This window comes from Wyeomyia smithii, chromosome 1 (assembly GCF_029784165.1).
Source record: "Wyeomyia smithii strain HCP4-BCI-WySm-NY-G18 chromosome 1, ASM2978416v1, whole genome shotgun sequence".
NCBI classification, from domain to species: Eukaryota; Metazoa; Arthropoda; class Insecta; order Diptera; family Culicidae; genus Wyeomyia; species Wyeomyia smithii.
In genome coordinates, this window is record NC_073694.1 from 135,311,716 (window position 1) to 135,328,142 (window position 16,427).

Consider the following 16,427-nt stretch of genomic DNA (forward strand, 5'->3'; position numbering starts at 1 on the left):
CCACTTACAGTTGTTAAAATTCGAAATCGATTTTTTCAATAGTTTTGCTATTCAAATTAAGAAAAGTCAGTGGAATATGAGTTACGATCCCGGATTATTCGATATGTTTATGAATTAAAAAAAGCTACATGTTGGTGAGCTGAAGACCCAAACTGAACTGAGGTGTTTTATTATGTGGTTCGAAAATGATCGACAATAAAGGTCGTTAACGCGCATTCTGTTAACACTGCAGTTTCGGTGCTATTGCACCGAAAAGCAAAGTGAACAGAATGCTATACGTCGATATGAAGGCCCGAATACACACACGGCGTAATGATGCCTTCTCCATACAAATTAGAAGGCGTAATCGCGCTTTCCGTTGAGACGCCTTTAACCAGAACCTTTTAGCTGTGCCTTCTAGTGAAGAAGGTAGTCGTTCGCCGCCTTCGGCTGCGTACTTGACTGCCTTCCGTGTAGACGCATCGTGCCTTCCACGCGGTCTAGTGTCGCCTTTTTTTGACGAAGGCGCTGGCAACGCCGTGTTGTATCATTTTCCGCCTGCTGGAGATTCTAGAATTGTGTTGCTTTATTTTTTCTTCCAACAAACATGAATTGGGTGGCATGACGACAAGAAGGTTAGCGCAAGGCGGGGTTTAAGACGGCGCGCTTGCGCCTTCCGTGCAGGCGGGCGGAAGGTGGCAGATGCTAGAAAGCACATTAGAAGGGTTTCAAGAAGGTACTGACAATTTTCGTCAGGAAGGCGTTACCACGCCGTGTGTGTATTCGGGCCTTAATTAAATTTTATTTATTTGCGTTCTTAACTTATGTCTTCTTATCAAAAGAAAAAATAATATAAATACCCCTAAAACACCCTATAAGGCAATCCACGAGACAGTTGCGATCAGCTGATTTCAGTTTGTTTCTTTTGACATCTTCACGTTTGTACGAACGGTCGCAAGTTGAATGCAATGCGAATCGGAAAGCGTGAAAAACAACAGTTGTCCGATTGGTTGCTCTAGTATTGCGTGGGGCCATCCTTTACCCAACAATAGAATACTACTTTAGATTTACTTTCCAACGCTCAAAGCCCAACAAACAATTTTGTTGATTTACAGCTTAATAAGCTATTATTGAGTGGATTTCGGCTGAACTACAGCTTAACAAGCCGTTATTCAACAAAATTGTTTGTTGGAAGGTCTCGTGTTCGGTTATGTTTTGGTTTTACAACTTGAAAAACAACAACAATAACAAACGTACAAGCAATGGAACGTCACCCGTGCCTTATTGCCGCAAACGCAGCCGCAACGTATCCATTGTGTTTGGTCCTTAAAGTGGGAGTGTGTAGAAGCCACCACGTGGTCGACTACGAATTTTCAGCGTCACTAGACTCGGGAATAGTTAATGCGTTATCTATGAAAACACTACTTTATGTTTTTATCACCATAACAAACATGATGATATGTTTTCACAAGTGATGCATTAACTATTACCACAGATAACAGATATCCAAGCTAGAACAAAAAACTCCAGAAATCGTGTGTAAGATTTCAAAATCTTACTCGTTTGGAATGCTAACGACAACTTTCTGCAACTTGCGACTTTAACTACTTTAGTGATGGCAGCGCTGGATTATAGCAGGGATACCAAATGTGCAGATTTGTCTGCAAAACGCAGATTTTTGGAGTCCGTGTGCAGATATTTGTTGATTTGCAGATATTTGCAGTTTTTCCACGGTTTCTGCAGATTTTTGTTAGAGTCTCCTTATATTTGCGCAGATTTTCTTAAAATGTGTGCAGATTTTTACAGACTTTTGCTTGCGCGAGCGAAATTTTTTCGGATCACAGATACATGTTTTCAGATTTCGAGCACATTTTTCCGGTTTTTCGAGCAGTTGCAGACATTTTTCTAAAACATCTGGCATCTCTGGATTATAGTCAAAGCTGTCAGACGCATGAAAATTCACACAGATTATAGAGTCGTTGTTTTTGCAACGATATAACCAAGGGGATGGCAGCCCTATCTCATCTCTACATGTTCGACAGTAGGCAACATATCGAGGCTTTATTTAAAAATAATCACTTATCACTTTAGTCGGGAAGACTCTTCACTCATTCAACGTAGAAAGAGATAGCATGTTGCATCCCCCTGGATATAACACTGTTTTGGTGAGGTTTGTTTTTTTTATGTTTTTCATATCAACACTAAAACAAACAAATTTATCGCATATATAAACTGGGATTGAATAAAATTGTCGATTATGTACATATTACGACTGCTCAAAATGGCTACATTAAAAACCGGCAACCCTTTTAATTGCAATAAAAACGAGTAGAGCTGGAAAACTATCGATTTTATCGAATCATTGACCACTAAATGTTCTTAGCGCCACCATACTGCGTATAGCGACATGCTAAAAAACCGTTGCGTCTTTTTACACATGAAGCAAAATTAGCTTAGATGTCTGTTATATGTGCTATTACCGAGTGCTAAGCATTTAAAAATTCGAAGTTGACCACGTGGTGGCTTAAACTTTGGCCATTTATGGCTTCGACGCACTTCCACCTCAAAAGTTGATATGGAATCAAACAGGAGAAATTACTGCACAAAAAATTGGCAACTCTGCTCTCCTGTTACTTCAAAACAAAGTCATATAGTTGAAGTCTTTAGACATGAAGTGAAGAGAGGTGACATCAGCGATCATAACTTTTTAAAAAAGCTGAATTTTCAGGATAAAATCATTTACGGCTGCGCAAAAACCTGTTTGTAGGACCGCTGAAATATATTCATAAGCCTAAAATAATTGGTACTAGTTCAAATCGATAAGGTGTGTTTTTTCTTTGGGGTAATAGTTATTGATAAAATCTACCCCAAATAGAATGTTTGAAAAATCAATAATGATGTAGCCAAAAATTACATTAGCGGTCAATACAGTTTTTAACTTTGAGTATCGTTTTATTTAGGTCTCCGTGATGATTAGAAATGCCAAAAACGGCTAGTAATGACCAAGTGAATTTGCCGGACGGAGTAATTTTTCAGCATCAACAGCAAAAGCGAAATATCAGCAGTCAGGAGTATCCAATAACATTAATTTTGCCTACCAGTGGTAAATTATTCTACGACAAAAAGCAAGACCTTCAATTTTGCAAACCACAACTCCTTCCTCTAAAATCAATCAGTTTAGAGAAACTGGAAAAAATGCAACAGGAAGCACATCGCCAGTTACAAGAAAATCGCGTTGATACCGCTGCTGAAAAATTTTAAAATATTCTACTCATTCAGAAAGTCGTTTGCGATGGCTTATTTGTTAGTGTTCTCTATTTGTTTTGCGTTGTTGTTGGCTTCCATATCTCTCTATAGATATGGTTGCATTCAACGCCAACATCCAGTGGTTACTTTCTCGGTACTGACAGCATGGAGTTTTTCCTTTCTTATTGTATTTACAATCCCACTGGATGTAACATCGGTTTGTATAAGTGTTTTGGATATTTTTATTGCCGAATTTATTTCTTGAGTATTCTCATTATAGACGGTTTATCGGCAGTGCATCTTAGAACATAATACTACGGCTAAATCTTCACTTGTGCAAACAAACAATGAGAGTACATGTCAGCGCCCTTGGGGGATGGTGGAGGAGCACGTGTTTCCGAATCTCTGGCGCATCATATATTGGTCATCGCAATTTCTGACATGGTTTATCATGCCGCTAATGCAGTCTTATTTGAAAGCAGGGGACTTCACCATAAAAGGCAAACTAAAGTCTGCCTTAGTTGACAACGCAATTTATTACGGATCGTATCTGTTCATTTGTGGAGTATTGCTAATCTATCTTGCACTGCAACCTGGAATCTCGTTAGATTGGCAAAAGCTAAAAGCCATAGCGTCTTCAGCATCAAATACTTGGGGCCTGTTCCTGCTTGTTCTACTGCTCGGTTATGCTCTGGTAGAAGTCCCAAGAAGCTTATGGAATAATTCAAAACCTGGATTCACATTGCAATATGCTTACTTTAAACTATCCAAATTAAGTACAGAAAAAGCTGAAGCCGAGGAACACGTGGATGATGTTTTGGAAAGTCTGCTATCAGCCAGTCGAGCCGTCTCTCCACGTCACGAACTCAGACCAGCATTAGAAACTATCCTTCGGAAAGTACCAACTGAACTAATGGAACGAGCTCGACGAATTAATCGCGACGATGGTTCTCCTGTGGCTTTGCCTTCAGAGAAAGCGCTTATAAGGCTCCACCGGCGAGTAATCAAATCGCTACAGACATTTCAACGCACGGAAGCCTTGTGGAACGTTCAGGTTAATAGGGTTCTTCATCTAGAAGATGTTGCCAAAAATGCAGTGTCGTTGGATCATCGCTTCAAATTAGAATTTCCTGAGAACCGTACTGGTCTTTCCAGAGCCTTATACAGCCCAACGGTGGAATGGTACTGGGAATGTGTAATAAAGGCCCCATTTCTCAAGGCACTTGCCGTAGTAACAGGTAATTACGCAGGTTTCACATCCTGCTAATAATAATACTAAAGGGGTCTGTCTTTCGAAGCAAAGTTTTCAATTCAGCTACTTATAAATCGTCAAAGCGTTGCTGTAACAAATCTTTAACAGTTATCATTATTTGCAGGCTTTCTATCGTTCACGGTTGTCTGGAGCGAGTTAACTTTTTTTAACCGTGAACCAGTGTTATCAATCTTTGCAAACGTACTGGAAATCGCAAAGACAAACTATGATTTTGTCACGATTGAACTATTCTCAATGATGACCCTCTGTTATCTTTGTTACTGCGCCTACTCAACGGTTTTCCGAATCAAATTTCTCAATCTTTACTACCTTGCTGCTCATCACCAGACTAACGAGTACAGTTTGATATTTAGCGGAATGTTGTTGTGCCGTCTTACTCCACCCATGTGTTTAAACTTTCTTGGAATGATTCATATGGATTCGCACATTATTAAGGAGCGTATATTAGAAACCCATTACACACAAATCATGGGTCATATGGACGTATTAGGCATAATATCCGATGGATTTAATATCTATTTTCCAATGTTGATGCTCGGTTTCTGTTTAGCTACTTGGTTTTCGCTTGGTAGCCGAGCTCTAAATGCTCTAGGCTTTCAACAATTTATGCTTAATGAAACGATTGCAATTGAGCTTGTTCAGGAAGGTAAGGATTTAATCGTGCGAGAAAAGCGAAAACGGCAACGAGCAGAGGATGCAATCGCCCGTCGACGCGATAATGTTCTGAATAATTTGGGCAGAGATTCCGGAAATACAGTACACAGTGGTTCCATTAATGGCGGAGGAAATGCTAATAGCGGTGGCGTTGGAAACATTTTAGCAAAATATAGATCAAGAAATTTAGATTCAGTGACTAATACTGTTGGCCCTAGTGACGATTTGGTTCGGCATGGTGATAGACTTGACTACAGCACTAATGAGCGGGGAACGGAGCTGAGTAGGTCTCTATCGGAGGAAATCAATGAACGCTTTGGAGTTAGCACCAACGTCACAGTTGGATTCCGGGGCTACAACGAATTTGGCGATGATGATGATGTACAAGGTGTGCGTAGTAGTGGTATGGCGCCACGAGGATTTTTCGATGACGTTTGAGAAGATATGTACTAGTAAAAAGCATTTTATGTTTATAAAGTGATAATTAGTTTAAAGCTTTCCTCCAGTCCTTAAAATCAATTCAATCGTGTTATAAAACTAAATACTAAGTGTAAGCTAAGTGAAGAACGAATGAAAAGTGTAATCATTCCTGTGAAACACGTAATAAATAAACAGTAAATGAAATACGCACTAAATTTTTAGCTGTTTAACATAAAATCAGCAAACTTAGCTTCGAAAATTCGGCAAATAAGTTTTCGAAGTTCAAGTTTTGGTGCGACGTTTCGCTCAAAATTCATGTTTTTAATCAAAGGATAACAACTATGGAGTCATTGCTATCAGTTATATACTGTACCTATTACTGAGCACTTCCTGGAATTTTCTCAATAAAAGACAATCAGTAAATTCTACAGCAAGCTGTATGAATGAATTTGTTTACTCATCCTGTCAATCCGTATAGGACAAGCAGAGTGCACATTTTTATACATCCGGCTAATAGCACGAACCTTACTTAATTTTAATTGCCGCACTGTTGTCGGATTCAAGTTGTTTAAGAAGACGATAAAGAGCGGCAGCTTCTCGTATACGACTAAACTCAATGCAAAATGCTTCGAGTTCGATGCACAGCTCGCTAGTCTCTATGATACGATTCCGTATGAGGCTTTGGAGAAAGACGCAAACCAGTCGGACAAGACGATTTTGTAAATAGCGATCTTTGATAGCTTCACACGAAGAGATGCAGTTGCTAATATAGAGGTGCACAAATTCACTTGGGAGTTCGACAGACGTGGTCAATCGATTCACCACCTCCATAGAATGCAGCGACATTTCCATATTGACAAGGACACTGAAGTACTCCGTTATTTCAGGAGAGTGAATCAATTTTAGAAGTATTTCAATAGCAATAAGAGGATTATACTCTACCAAATCTGGAAGCTGAAAATCATTCATTAAAAAGAACTGTAAAATAAATAACATTGCATACCTTATCGGGAGTTAGTCCAACATTGTATACCAGTTGGGGATCTTTTTCCAGTTCTCGCAGCAAATCATTTTGATCCTGTATACTTAAAGCTTGTCTAAAAGATTGCATTATCAGATACTTCACATCTTTACCCAAAGTTTTAGATTCTATGATGAAACTGTTGTAAACAGGTTTGTGAAAAGCTGGATTAGTCATATCAAGCCAAATAAGTTCATCATCGCAATTTAATAGTGGGGGTGCCACGGTTAAAAATTGTGTTCCAAAACCGTTCAACAAGTTTGTAGAAACATTCACCCCGTGACCATCTTCTGTTTGTGTTGAAAATTTACTATCCATTTTAACATTTGTGTATTAATAATAATAAACAAAAGTATATCACTGCAACTACTCAAAGAAATAACTGTAAAACTAATCTTGGTACTTAAACAACTATTATTTCTTCTTTCCTTTGTTTGTGTCATTTGACAGTGGCTGAGACCATGGTTGGTCCATCTCGCCAAAATTTCCGTTTGTTCATGTTTTTCGATGTTAGGTTCTCTTTTATTTTAAATTTTCATGTTTATTTCATGTAAGAATTCTATTATTTGTACCATGCTTTCTTCACATTTTTCTTCTAATATACATTCTAGAGGCTTCATATTTTCCTTCTATTATTTCATCTACTGTTTATAGAACCTTACACAACAAACTCAAAAAAGCATTAATCTATTATATTTTGGCTCCGACCTCAGGGCATCTTCAGCGGTGGTCCAAATCGTTGTTTTGTTCTATTTTTTGGAACAAACTCTACACGCTCGGCCATTTTTACTCTAAATTGAGTAAAATATGACTCAGCAAGAATTAGGCAAACTGAGTAACTGTTATTCTGTTTCGTAAAATTGACGTTCCCACGCAAGGGAAAATGACTGGAATTTCGGAAATTCAAATTTTAAAACAACATAAGAAGCATCGCATAAATGTTACAGATTTATTTGGTTAATAAAGTTTACATTTCGTATCATTTCCACATCTTCCGCATTGATTGCCTCGCGGAAAGAAGCGGCTATCTTGTTTACGGTTATGCGGCAGCTGTAATCTAAAGTTTTATACAGAACGCATCCTAAAAAAAATCCATAATCATGCTTAAGCTAGTTGGAGTTTTTATTCCAAACACACTGTAGGCTTTGTAGAAGGTGTCTATGGCATGTAATGATGCCCCGGAACAAGAATCCCGCATGAAGGAAGATGACAACGAAATCCTTCAATAATGATTATTATTTATTTTTCCAAAATTTTTATTCAAATAGCTTACCTTTCAATTTATTACACGTCTCGGCGTCTACTTTAGCTGCAATTTTATCCATTTCGGTTCTTTTAGCAAATTTTACTCCTTTATTTCACTTCACAAATTAGGTTCTGCACATCCAATCACGAAATTGGCGTTTGAATCGCGGAAAATAAAATGGCCAGTTACTTAAAAATGAATAAAATAGAAGAATACGTAAACTGAGTTCAAGTTACTCAGTTTCGTTAATTAAAGTTACTTGTTTTTTGACATTTTTAATTAAAATACGAAAGTGAGTACTTTTTACTCAATTTAGAGTAAAATTGAACGAGCGTGTAGTTCACTGCTGCACCGGTGGTGTGAATTTTGTTTTATACCAGATCTAAATTGAAAAAATTTAAAACTGGTATATGTTTTGGTCTATTTTTGTCACTTTTTGGAACAAGAAATAGATCGTTCTAAAACCCTTCGTACGCTACCAATAGGTGGGTAAAATGTCATATTTCAATTGAATACCCCATTTTTAGCTATTTTCATATAAGGGCATCTTCAGCGGTGGTCTATTTTTGAAACAACTTTATACTAGATTTACACCAACGAAACCTAAATAGAACCAGCTAATATAGACCAACTTTTCGTTCTCCGCACCGGTGTTGTATATCTTGTTGTTTTAAACCGCTGACATCTGTCACACTGTCAACAATTCAATACCCCATGCTATCAGTTAATGAGACTTGTTATAATAAAAAACACTCAATACAACAAACGGAAATTCGATAATTTTTACGCACATTAAACGATTACTTTGGCAAGACACTTAATATCCACAAGACTTTGTGGATTTGACGGTTTGACCCGAGCGTCAATGACATTTCTCAGGATGGATTGGTATGATCTAAAATTTCTGCTACAAGTAGGGTTTCGGAGGATAGCGAAAAATATTTGATCGCGTAGGTCACATACTTCCAGTTATGCTTCAAGCTTAAAAGGAGCAGTCATTGTCGTTTGTCCTGCGGCTCATCTAACCCGCAAAGTCGAAAAATACGAAAAACGAAACATAACGCCCCCCATCGATCATTTAGTTTTGTTCGAGTTGCTCGAAACGAAATGCGCAATGTCACCCCAGCATTTTTAACGTTTTCAGTTCAGTGTCTTCTAGGAACATTTTTCTGGTCTTTTAAGTTCTCCTCTAGTCCCAATACAATTAAGGCGACGGTTATGGTCTTTCAGAATTCCCCCTTTTGCTGGTCGGTTTCCTTAATGCCAAAAACGACAAACCTGTTTATATTCTGCTTCAGAAAAGCCACAAAAATGAATTGTGAGTTGTCATAAAAATCTTTGTTTTGTTTATTCCCCAACACTCGCAAAACGCTTATATGGAAATAGCCAAAAATGAAGTATTCAATTGAAATATGACATTTTACCCACCTATTGGCAGCGTACAAAGGGTTTTAGAACGATCTATTTCTTGTTCCAAAAAGTGACAAAAATAGACCAAAACGTATACCAGTTTCAATTTTTTTCAATTTAGATCTGGTATAAAACAAAATTTACACCACCGGTGCAGCAGTGAATTTGAGTTTGTTCCCAAAAAATAGAACAAAACAACGATTTGGACCACCGCTGAAGATGCCCTAAGCGTTTTGCGAGTGTTGGGGAGTAAACAAAACAAAGATTTTTTATTCACTTCATTCATTTTTTATTATTTATAATTCACAATTCACAATCCACAAAGGATTTTCTGAAGAAGAAAATGAACAGGTTTGTCGTTTTCGGCTTCAAGGAAACCGCTCAGCAAAAGGGAGAATTCTGGAAGACCATAACCGTAGGTTCAACTACTTGATTTGCAACCATCAGCCACCAGGATGACAAATATTTTGAGTATTTGTTAATCGCCTTAATTGTAGTGGGACTAGAGGAGACCTTAAGAAGCCAGAAAAATGTTCCTCGAAGACACTGAACTGAAAATGTTCAAAATGCAGGCTTGTTTCAATATCCTCAAAACCCAACCCAAGTTTGAAGAACTGATTTTGAAATATTGATGAGATGAAAACTGAAGACGAACATCTACGCGATCAAATATTTTTCGCTAACCTCTGAAGCCCAACTTGTAGCAGCAATTTTTCGATCATACTAATCCATCGTGAGAAATGTCACTGACGCTCGGGGCAAACCGCCAAATCCATAAAGCCTTGTGGATATAAAGTGTCTTGCCAAAGTAATCGTTTAATGTGCGTAAAAATTATCGAGTTTCCGTTTGTTAACCCATTATGGACCGGGTGTTCGGTTTTCCGAACAGTACTTTAGAAATTTTTCACGAATAACTGAGATAAGATAAAAACATTCCGTCTTCTGTATATGATAGCTGGAAATGTTGGCTACAAAAAAAATGTACTGGACACCCCTCCCCAACCATCCCGTAGGGTGGCTAGCGTTTCGCGCAGATGTGTTAAAAAACACAATTTTTTATTATAATTTTTAAAACTGAAAAAAAATAATTGAAGCTATTGCTATTGACATATTCTAGTTACTAATGGATGACTTTTACTTTGTACCATTTATCAATACTCTACGAGCATTGCAACGCGCGTGACCCTTGATCGAAAATGACTGTTCGTTTTTCCGAACAGTGGTCCTATAGGTGTTCACTTTGTTTACGTACTGTCAAACGCAGTTAGCTAAATGGCTGGATTGGTTTTGAATGTTTATTTTATAGTGCGTCAATTACTATTGTTTCATGTGGACTGAAACTGTATTGAAGCTATCGTAAGTATCAGTTTCATGTCTTTTGATTACTTTGCTCTAAGTATATCTATAGTGAATTCGATCTTCATGTTTAGAAATCAAGATGAATCGACGCCGCGCATTGACGATGCATGAAGTTTTTGCTATACTGGAGGAAGAGAGTGATGATGAAGAAATTTTAGCTATTCAACGGGCATCTGAAGTAAATGTGGTATATATTCTCCCTCCCGTTGATTTTAGGTATTAGACAACACTTTCCAGCTAGAGCTGGCGATGAAATCAAGAAGATGAAGGCACGATGAAATCAAGAAGATGAAGGCATTGTCACAAACCCACAATATTCATTTGTAAAAAATGTTATGTTTATGTACATCCCAAATGTTTTGAAGCTCTGAACCACATAAATAATAAATTTCAATGAAATCATATGATTCAGGATTCATTGATTTGTTATCACCAGTGCTGATAAAAGTCATTTTCCCCAGCAAAATTCTTCGAAAATTACAGCCAATCATTTTCAATTTTCACTTTCAATGATCGCAGCACTCTTTCAGATACACTAGATTTTCGTCCTAGTAACGTGTTGTTATACTCAGATGAAATAGATCGCGCGCATCGTTCACGGTTACGGAATGAAATTTGAAGACAAATCCAACCAAATGATCTTCACTTCAAAGCGAAAAAGAAAAACAAACAGTCCACTCAACCAAAATGAACCTCACCGAAACACTTTTTCACTGACACTGACCGATGCCTTGAGAATCTTTGTTAACTGATAAACTGATTTTATTGTCTTGCTTTCATCGCATGAAATATATTGAGGTGTTTTGACAGTTCACTTCCATGCAAAAAGCGGGAAGGGAGAACTCTGAAAGGATTGTAAAAAAATAACGTTTATGGATGCTTTTTTTCACTTTCACTAAAGAGTGTCAACAAATATCAACCCTGGTTATCACACATTGGCCCACTGTTCGGAAAAACGAACAGTGAAATACTCGGTTGTGGAAAGTCGGAAAATTTTTTCTTCACCATTTTTTTCTCGATGAGAACAATACAAGCCTGTGTTGTGAAAATCGCGTTGGAGAAAAATCAGGATCTAGGTCCGGTCCATAATGGGCTAAATATTGAGTGCTTTTTATTATAACAAGTCTCATGAACTGATAGCATGGGGTATTGAATTGTTGACAGTGTGACAGATGTCAGCGGTTTAAAAGAACAAGATATACAACACCGGTGCGGAGAACGAAAAGTTGGTCTATATTATCTGGTTCTATTCTGGTTTCGCTGGTGTAAATCTAGTATAAAGTTGTTTCAAAAATAGACCACCGCTGAAGATGCCCTAATAGCGAATTTCTTTATTCCACCAGCTCACCTCGTTTTAACTATAGAGATCCTGAGAGAGAGAGAGAGAGAGAGAGAAGAAGAAGAAGAGAGAGAGAGCGAGAGAGAGAGAGAGAGAGATAAGCGATGAAAAAAACCGCTGATTCGGCAAATTCGCGACTACGAAGGTGCTGATATTTGTTTGATTTTTGCATAAGAAAAAGGAGGAAGGAAATATTTTTGCTTTTGTCATCACACACAGTTTGACAATTGCATATGAGAGTTCGCCTAGGTGCGAACAGCCTTTAAAATCTCTTTCAACTTCGTAGTCGCGAATAGGTTTCACATATCAGAGGTGCCAAATCTCTTCTCAAAACGCAATGTTGACTAACTTTTTTATTCGGCTCGTAAAACTGATGGTGACGGTGGAAGTCCTGGGGAATAAGGGCATCCTTAGAGCAAGTGGCTAAATTGAAGTTTCTAAAGCTAGTGTGGCAACTCCCACCATAACGCGGCAACCGCACCGGTCGTTGCTATGTTGGTTTGGGAAATAGCAATCCCCACCTCGGGTAGTAGCGAGTTATTAAATTTGGCAACACGATAGCAACGTGCCGCATCGTTGCTATTTGATGAATAATGTCAAACTGTGGTTTGTTTTGTTTTGCTCGATAGTAAATGTTCGTAAAAATATTATTATTTGAAATTCTAGATGACCATTTTGGTTGGCACTCTAATCTACACGAAGGAATAAGCTCAAGTCCTCACAAGATTGGTCAACCATGTCATTATTTCAATAAACCTGGAAGGTTTGAGCGAATTGCTCGAGAGTATTACCGACTATTGCTGCTGACTCTTTCGAAGGCATGTTAGTCTCAGTTTCCCGTTGCGTCCGGTTGTTTAATAGAAAAACCATTTTTCGCATCTCCAGCTGTTTTAATCTTCGAAAACAACGTAAGATGAATTCGAAAGCGGCGTCGGAAATGGTCATCGGTGTAGACCAGTGTTTCCGAAAAAAAAACATTGTTAAAACGCTGGATGGCAAACTTCCTCAGCATAGCGTTCAATATGTTACCGTTTTCCAGGGTGAGAGCCACCCCGAATCTTTCCAAAAATCCTTTTCATACTCGCGTATAAAAAGATTTGTTTCACGAAATCATTTTCTTCGTCACTAGAATCAGCCAAAGACTCGAGAACAATTTTCGCGTTCTACATTGAAATTTGGTTTGGCTGCAAATTTGCAAAAATTAATAGCAAATTGTAAGAATCCAGACAGCACAAAGTACAAAATATAATTAATGACAGTTCGCCAATTTTGAGTATAATAGTTATTGAAGGCAATTACTTTAATTAAACATACAAGGATAAAAAAATCCATACACGCACAAACGAAGAAACCTGCAACAGAATTGTGTTATCGATAATTTGGGAAAACGGAAACAAAGTTAAAACAGAGTAGCTTGAAATAAAGGGGATATTTTATGAAGCAGAAAGAACGCAGATCATTCCGAAAACAATTGACGGACAGATAAATTGCTTATTAATAGATGTGTGGAATTTTTGGGAAATACGACACACACTAACATTTTGCTAATGCTAGCTAGTGACGGTCTTTAGAAATTAGCAACTGCCGGCGTTAAAAAGAAATAGATGAATTGGTAATCCCCAATAGCAACGACCGGTGCGAACATCGGTTGCTATCCAAAATAGCAACGGCCAGCGTTGTGAAAATAGCAACTCAAATGGCAACTCACCGGTGCGCTTGCTCTTAACAGTGCGCTTCTATACCCCGTTTGGTAGCGCTCTATCATCACTTTATACCGTACCGGTCGCTACTAAACGCGCTACACGCTCGTTCAATTTTACTCTAAATTGAGTAAAAAGGTACTCACTTTCGTACTTTAATTAAAAATGTCAAAAAATGAGTAACTTTAAGTAACGAAACTGAGTAACTTGAACTCAGTTTACGTATTCTTCTATTTTATTCATTTTTGAGTAACTGGCCATTTTATTTTCCGCGATTCAAACGCCAATTTCGTGATTGGATGTGCAGAACCTAATTTGTGAAGTGAAATAAAGGAGTAAAATTTGCTAAAAGAACCGAAATGGATAAAATTGCAGCTAAAGTAGACGCCGAGACGTGTAATAAATTGAAAGGTAAGCTATTTGAATAAAAATTTTGGAAAAATAAATAATAATCATTATTGAAGGATTTCGTTGTCATCTTCCTTCATGCGGGATTCTGGTTCCGGGGCATCATTACATTTTTTTGGAAGCGTTCTATATAATACTTTAGATTACAGCTGCCGCATAACCGTTAACAAAATAGCCGCTTCTTTCCGCGAGGCAATCAATGCGGAAGATGTGGAAATGATATGAAATGTAAACTTTATTAACCAAATAAATCTATAACATTTATGCGATGCTTCTTATGTTGTTTTCAAATTTGAATTTCCGAAATTCCAGTCATTTTCCCTTGCGTGGGAACGTCAATTTTACGAAACTGAGTAACAGTTACTCAGTTTGCCTAATTCTTGCTGTGTTTGAAATGAGTAAGTAGTACTCAGTTTTTGACATATACTAGGGCTACTCAAAAGTGAGTAACAACATGATTACTCTATTTAGGGTAGATCCACTTTTAACGAAACTGAGTCATATTTTACTCAATTTAGAGTAAAAATGGCCGAGCGTGTAGGGAAATAGAAGCCGGGCCTCCGGGAAGCATCGCGCTCTCAAATTTGGCAGCTCGGTAACAGCGCTGCTAATGGTTTATGCTGAATGAAACGTCAAACAGAGACGATAGCAACGACCGGTGTGAAAACAGGTGAGTGCGTAAAATAGCCGCGCTGTACACAGTCGCCATAAATCGCACAATTTAAATAGTAGCGCACTGTTAAGGATGCCCTAATAAAGTGCATCACAAAAACCGTGAAGGCGTTAAATTTTATATTTAGGTTCAATTTTATATACTTTGACCATAATTGATCATTATTTTGTTGACCATACAAAAGGCTTGTGAACCACCAGTTAAAAATCACTGTGATAAAGCAACTTTGGAGCATTCTCAATTCATTGTTTAGTAAAAGAACACGAAAAACGTGTAAAAATAAAAATATTCTTTATCGTACCTGATATCAATACCTCTCAATGGGTCACCTTTATTGTTCGTTTGGCTCGGATTTTGACATGTTCGTTTGGCTCACAACATTCTCTTCGCATATCTTTCCCTCTGAGTATTGCTAGTTTTGACCTGCCGTGCTGCCCGAAGCGCACTGTAAAATTTGTCAGCTTCAACCCACCACCAACGTGCTAAGTTCGTAAACAATTATCTGGCATCTCTTTCTTACTTGCGTCTAAAACGGCGATGACATTTTATTATTCCTCGGCAGTTTTGCCTAAAGCCCTACACACTCACTCTGGGCTACTCAGCGGCTGAGTTGAATTATAATAATTTTTTTCAGTTGTTCGGAGACGTCAAAAAATGAGTAGAATTAAATAGATCATGGCGGCAAATTTCCTCAAAATTTGTTGTTTAGCTATTCACGGATTTCCGATTTTTAAATATCATCTGAAAGAGTGTAATTTTCTGAGCAAAACGTGATTTTTTAAAACTTTTTAGCGTTATCCTTCGATTTTTAAATAAAGAATAAAAATTCGCTCTAAATCGCTACAATGACAGTTGGTATATGGGTGAACTGTCATTGTAGCGATTTCGAGCAGATTTCGAGCAATTTTGAATCGTGATTTAAAAAGCGAAGGACAACGATAGAAATTATTTTTAAATTACGTTTTATTTAGAAAATGCATATCTTTCAGATGATATAAAAGACTGATATAGCTAAACAACCCAATTGGGTAACTGGTGCTTGCGTTAAAAGCAAACAGCAAACAGCAAACCAAGCAAACCGTCTGAAAAAAGGATGAAATAGAAATGTTTGAGTTTAGTTGTTATCGGTAGGTAATTCATAATTTGGAATAATTGACTGCAACTAATGCCAATTTTTCTTTTTCACCAGAAGTCGTTGGTTGGATATACGGCGAATAAATTCAAAGGTATCCCGTATCCCGGCGAACAAAGGTAAATTTCTTGAAATAAGCCTTTTTTAAAATAAAATTCATTAAAAAGGCAAAATATAATTATATCGAGTCAATAATGATAATTTTTCCGAAATTCCCTCATTGAAGCTTTAAGTACTCATTTTTGAGTCGAAAATGAGTAACTTTTACGCATCGCGCATCAGGTATAATATGGGTAATATTTACTCAATTAAAAAACAACTTCTACTCAATTTTGAGTACATACGGTTTTAGCGAAACTGATTAAGTTTTGACTCAGTTTTAGGTTATCCAGAGTAAATAATAACTCATGAACTGAGCAACTCTGACTCAGTTTAGAACGATGTTCGTAGACGTCAAAAAGTGAGCAGAAGTCGTTTTTGATTTTGAGTAACTTTGACTCACTTGTTGGGTTCCCTTCATATAACTTCTTTCTGAGTAACCCCGTATATAACGACGTCCATTTTGAA

The 16,427-nt window shown here is 37.6% G+C and overlaps 3 protein-coding genes across 3 annotated transcripts; 2 read left to right on the forward strand and 1 right to left on the reverse strand.

Moving 5' to 3' along the window:
* Positions 1 to 2,958: 2,958 nt before the first annotated feature.
* Positions 2,959 to 3,240, forward strand: LOC129716745 (BBSome-interacting protein 1). The gene has a single exon (XM_055666584.1). It carries the CDS (start codon positions 2,959 to 2,961, stop codon positions 3,238 to 3,240), a length of 282 nt encoding a protein of 93 aa, XP_055522559.1.
* A 31-nt stretch (positions 3,241 to 3,271) lies between these two features.
* LOC129716743 (LMBR1 domain-containing protein 2 homolog) lies at positions 3,272 to 5,787 on the forward strand. The gene is made up of 3 exons (XM_055666582.1): positions 3,272 to 3,442; positions 3,506 to 4,463; positions 4,602 to 5,787. Exons 1-3 carry the CDS (start codon positions 3,272 to 3,274, stop codon positions 5,588 to 5,590), a joined length of 2,118 nt encoding a protein of 705 aa, XP_055522557.1. The 3' UTR covers positions 5,591 to 5,787.
* A 220-nt stretch (positions 5,788 to 6,007) lies between these two features.
* LOC129716744 (CCR4-NOT transcription complex subunit 11) lies at positions 6,008 to 7,268 on the reverse strand. The gene is made up of 2 exons (XM_055666583.1): positions 6,576 to 7,268; positions 6,008 to 6,526 (listed from the first exon to the last, which is right to left on the reverse strand). Exons 1-2 carry the CDS (start codon positions 6,909 to 6,911, stop codon positions 6,098 to 6,100), a joined length of 765 nt encoding a protein of 254 aa, XP_055522558.1. The 5' UTR covers positions 6,912 to 7,268; the 3' UTR covers positions 6,008 to 6,097.
* Between the last annotated feature and the right edge of the window lie 9,159 nt (positions 7,269 to 16,427).

Bases quoted from the DNA above. Each gene is read 5' to 3' on its own strand.
- LOC129716743 (XM_055666582.1), top strand. From the start codon at position 3,272: ATGGCTTATTTGTTAGTGTTCTCTATTTGTTTTGCGTTGTTGTTGGCT. The intron at 3,443-3,505 runs GTTTGTATAAGT...TTCTCATTATAG, and splicing joins TCCCACTGGATGTAACATCG to ACGGTTTATCGGCAGTGCAT. The intron at 4,464-4,601 runs GTAATTACGCAG...CATTATTTGCAG, and splicing joins GGCACTTGCCGTAGTAACAG to GCTTTCTATCGTTCACGGTT.
- LOC129716745 (XM_055666584.1), top strand. From the start codon at position 2,959: ATGCCAAAAACGGCTAGTAATGACCAAGTGAATTTGCCGGACGGAGTA.
- LOC129716744 (XM_055666583.1), bottom strand. From the start codon at position 6,911: ATGGATAGTAAATTTTCAACACAAACAGAAGATGGTCACGGGGTGAAT. The intron at 6,527-6,575 runs GTATGCAATGTT...AATGATTTTCAG, and splicing joins TTGGACTAACTCCCGATAAG to CTTCCAGATTTGGTAGAGTA.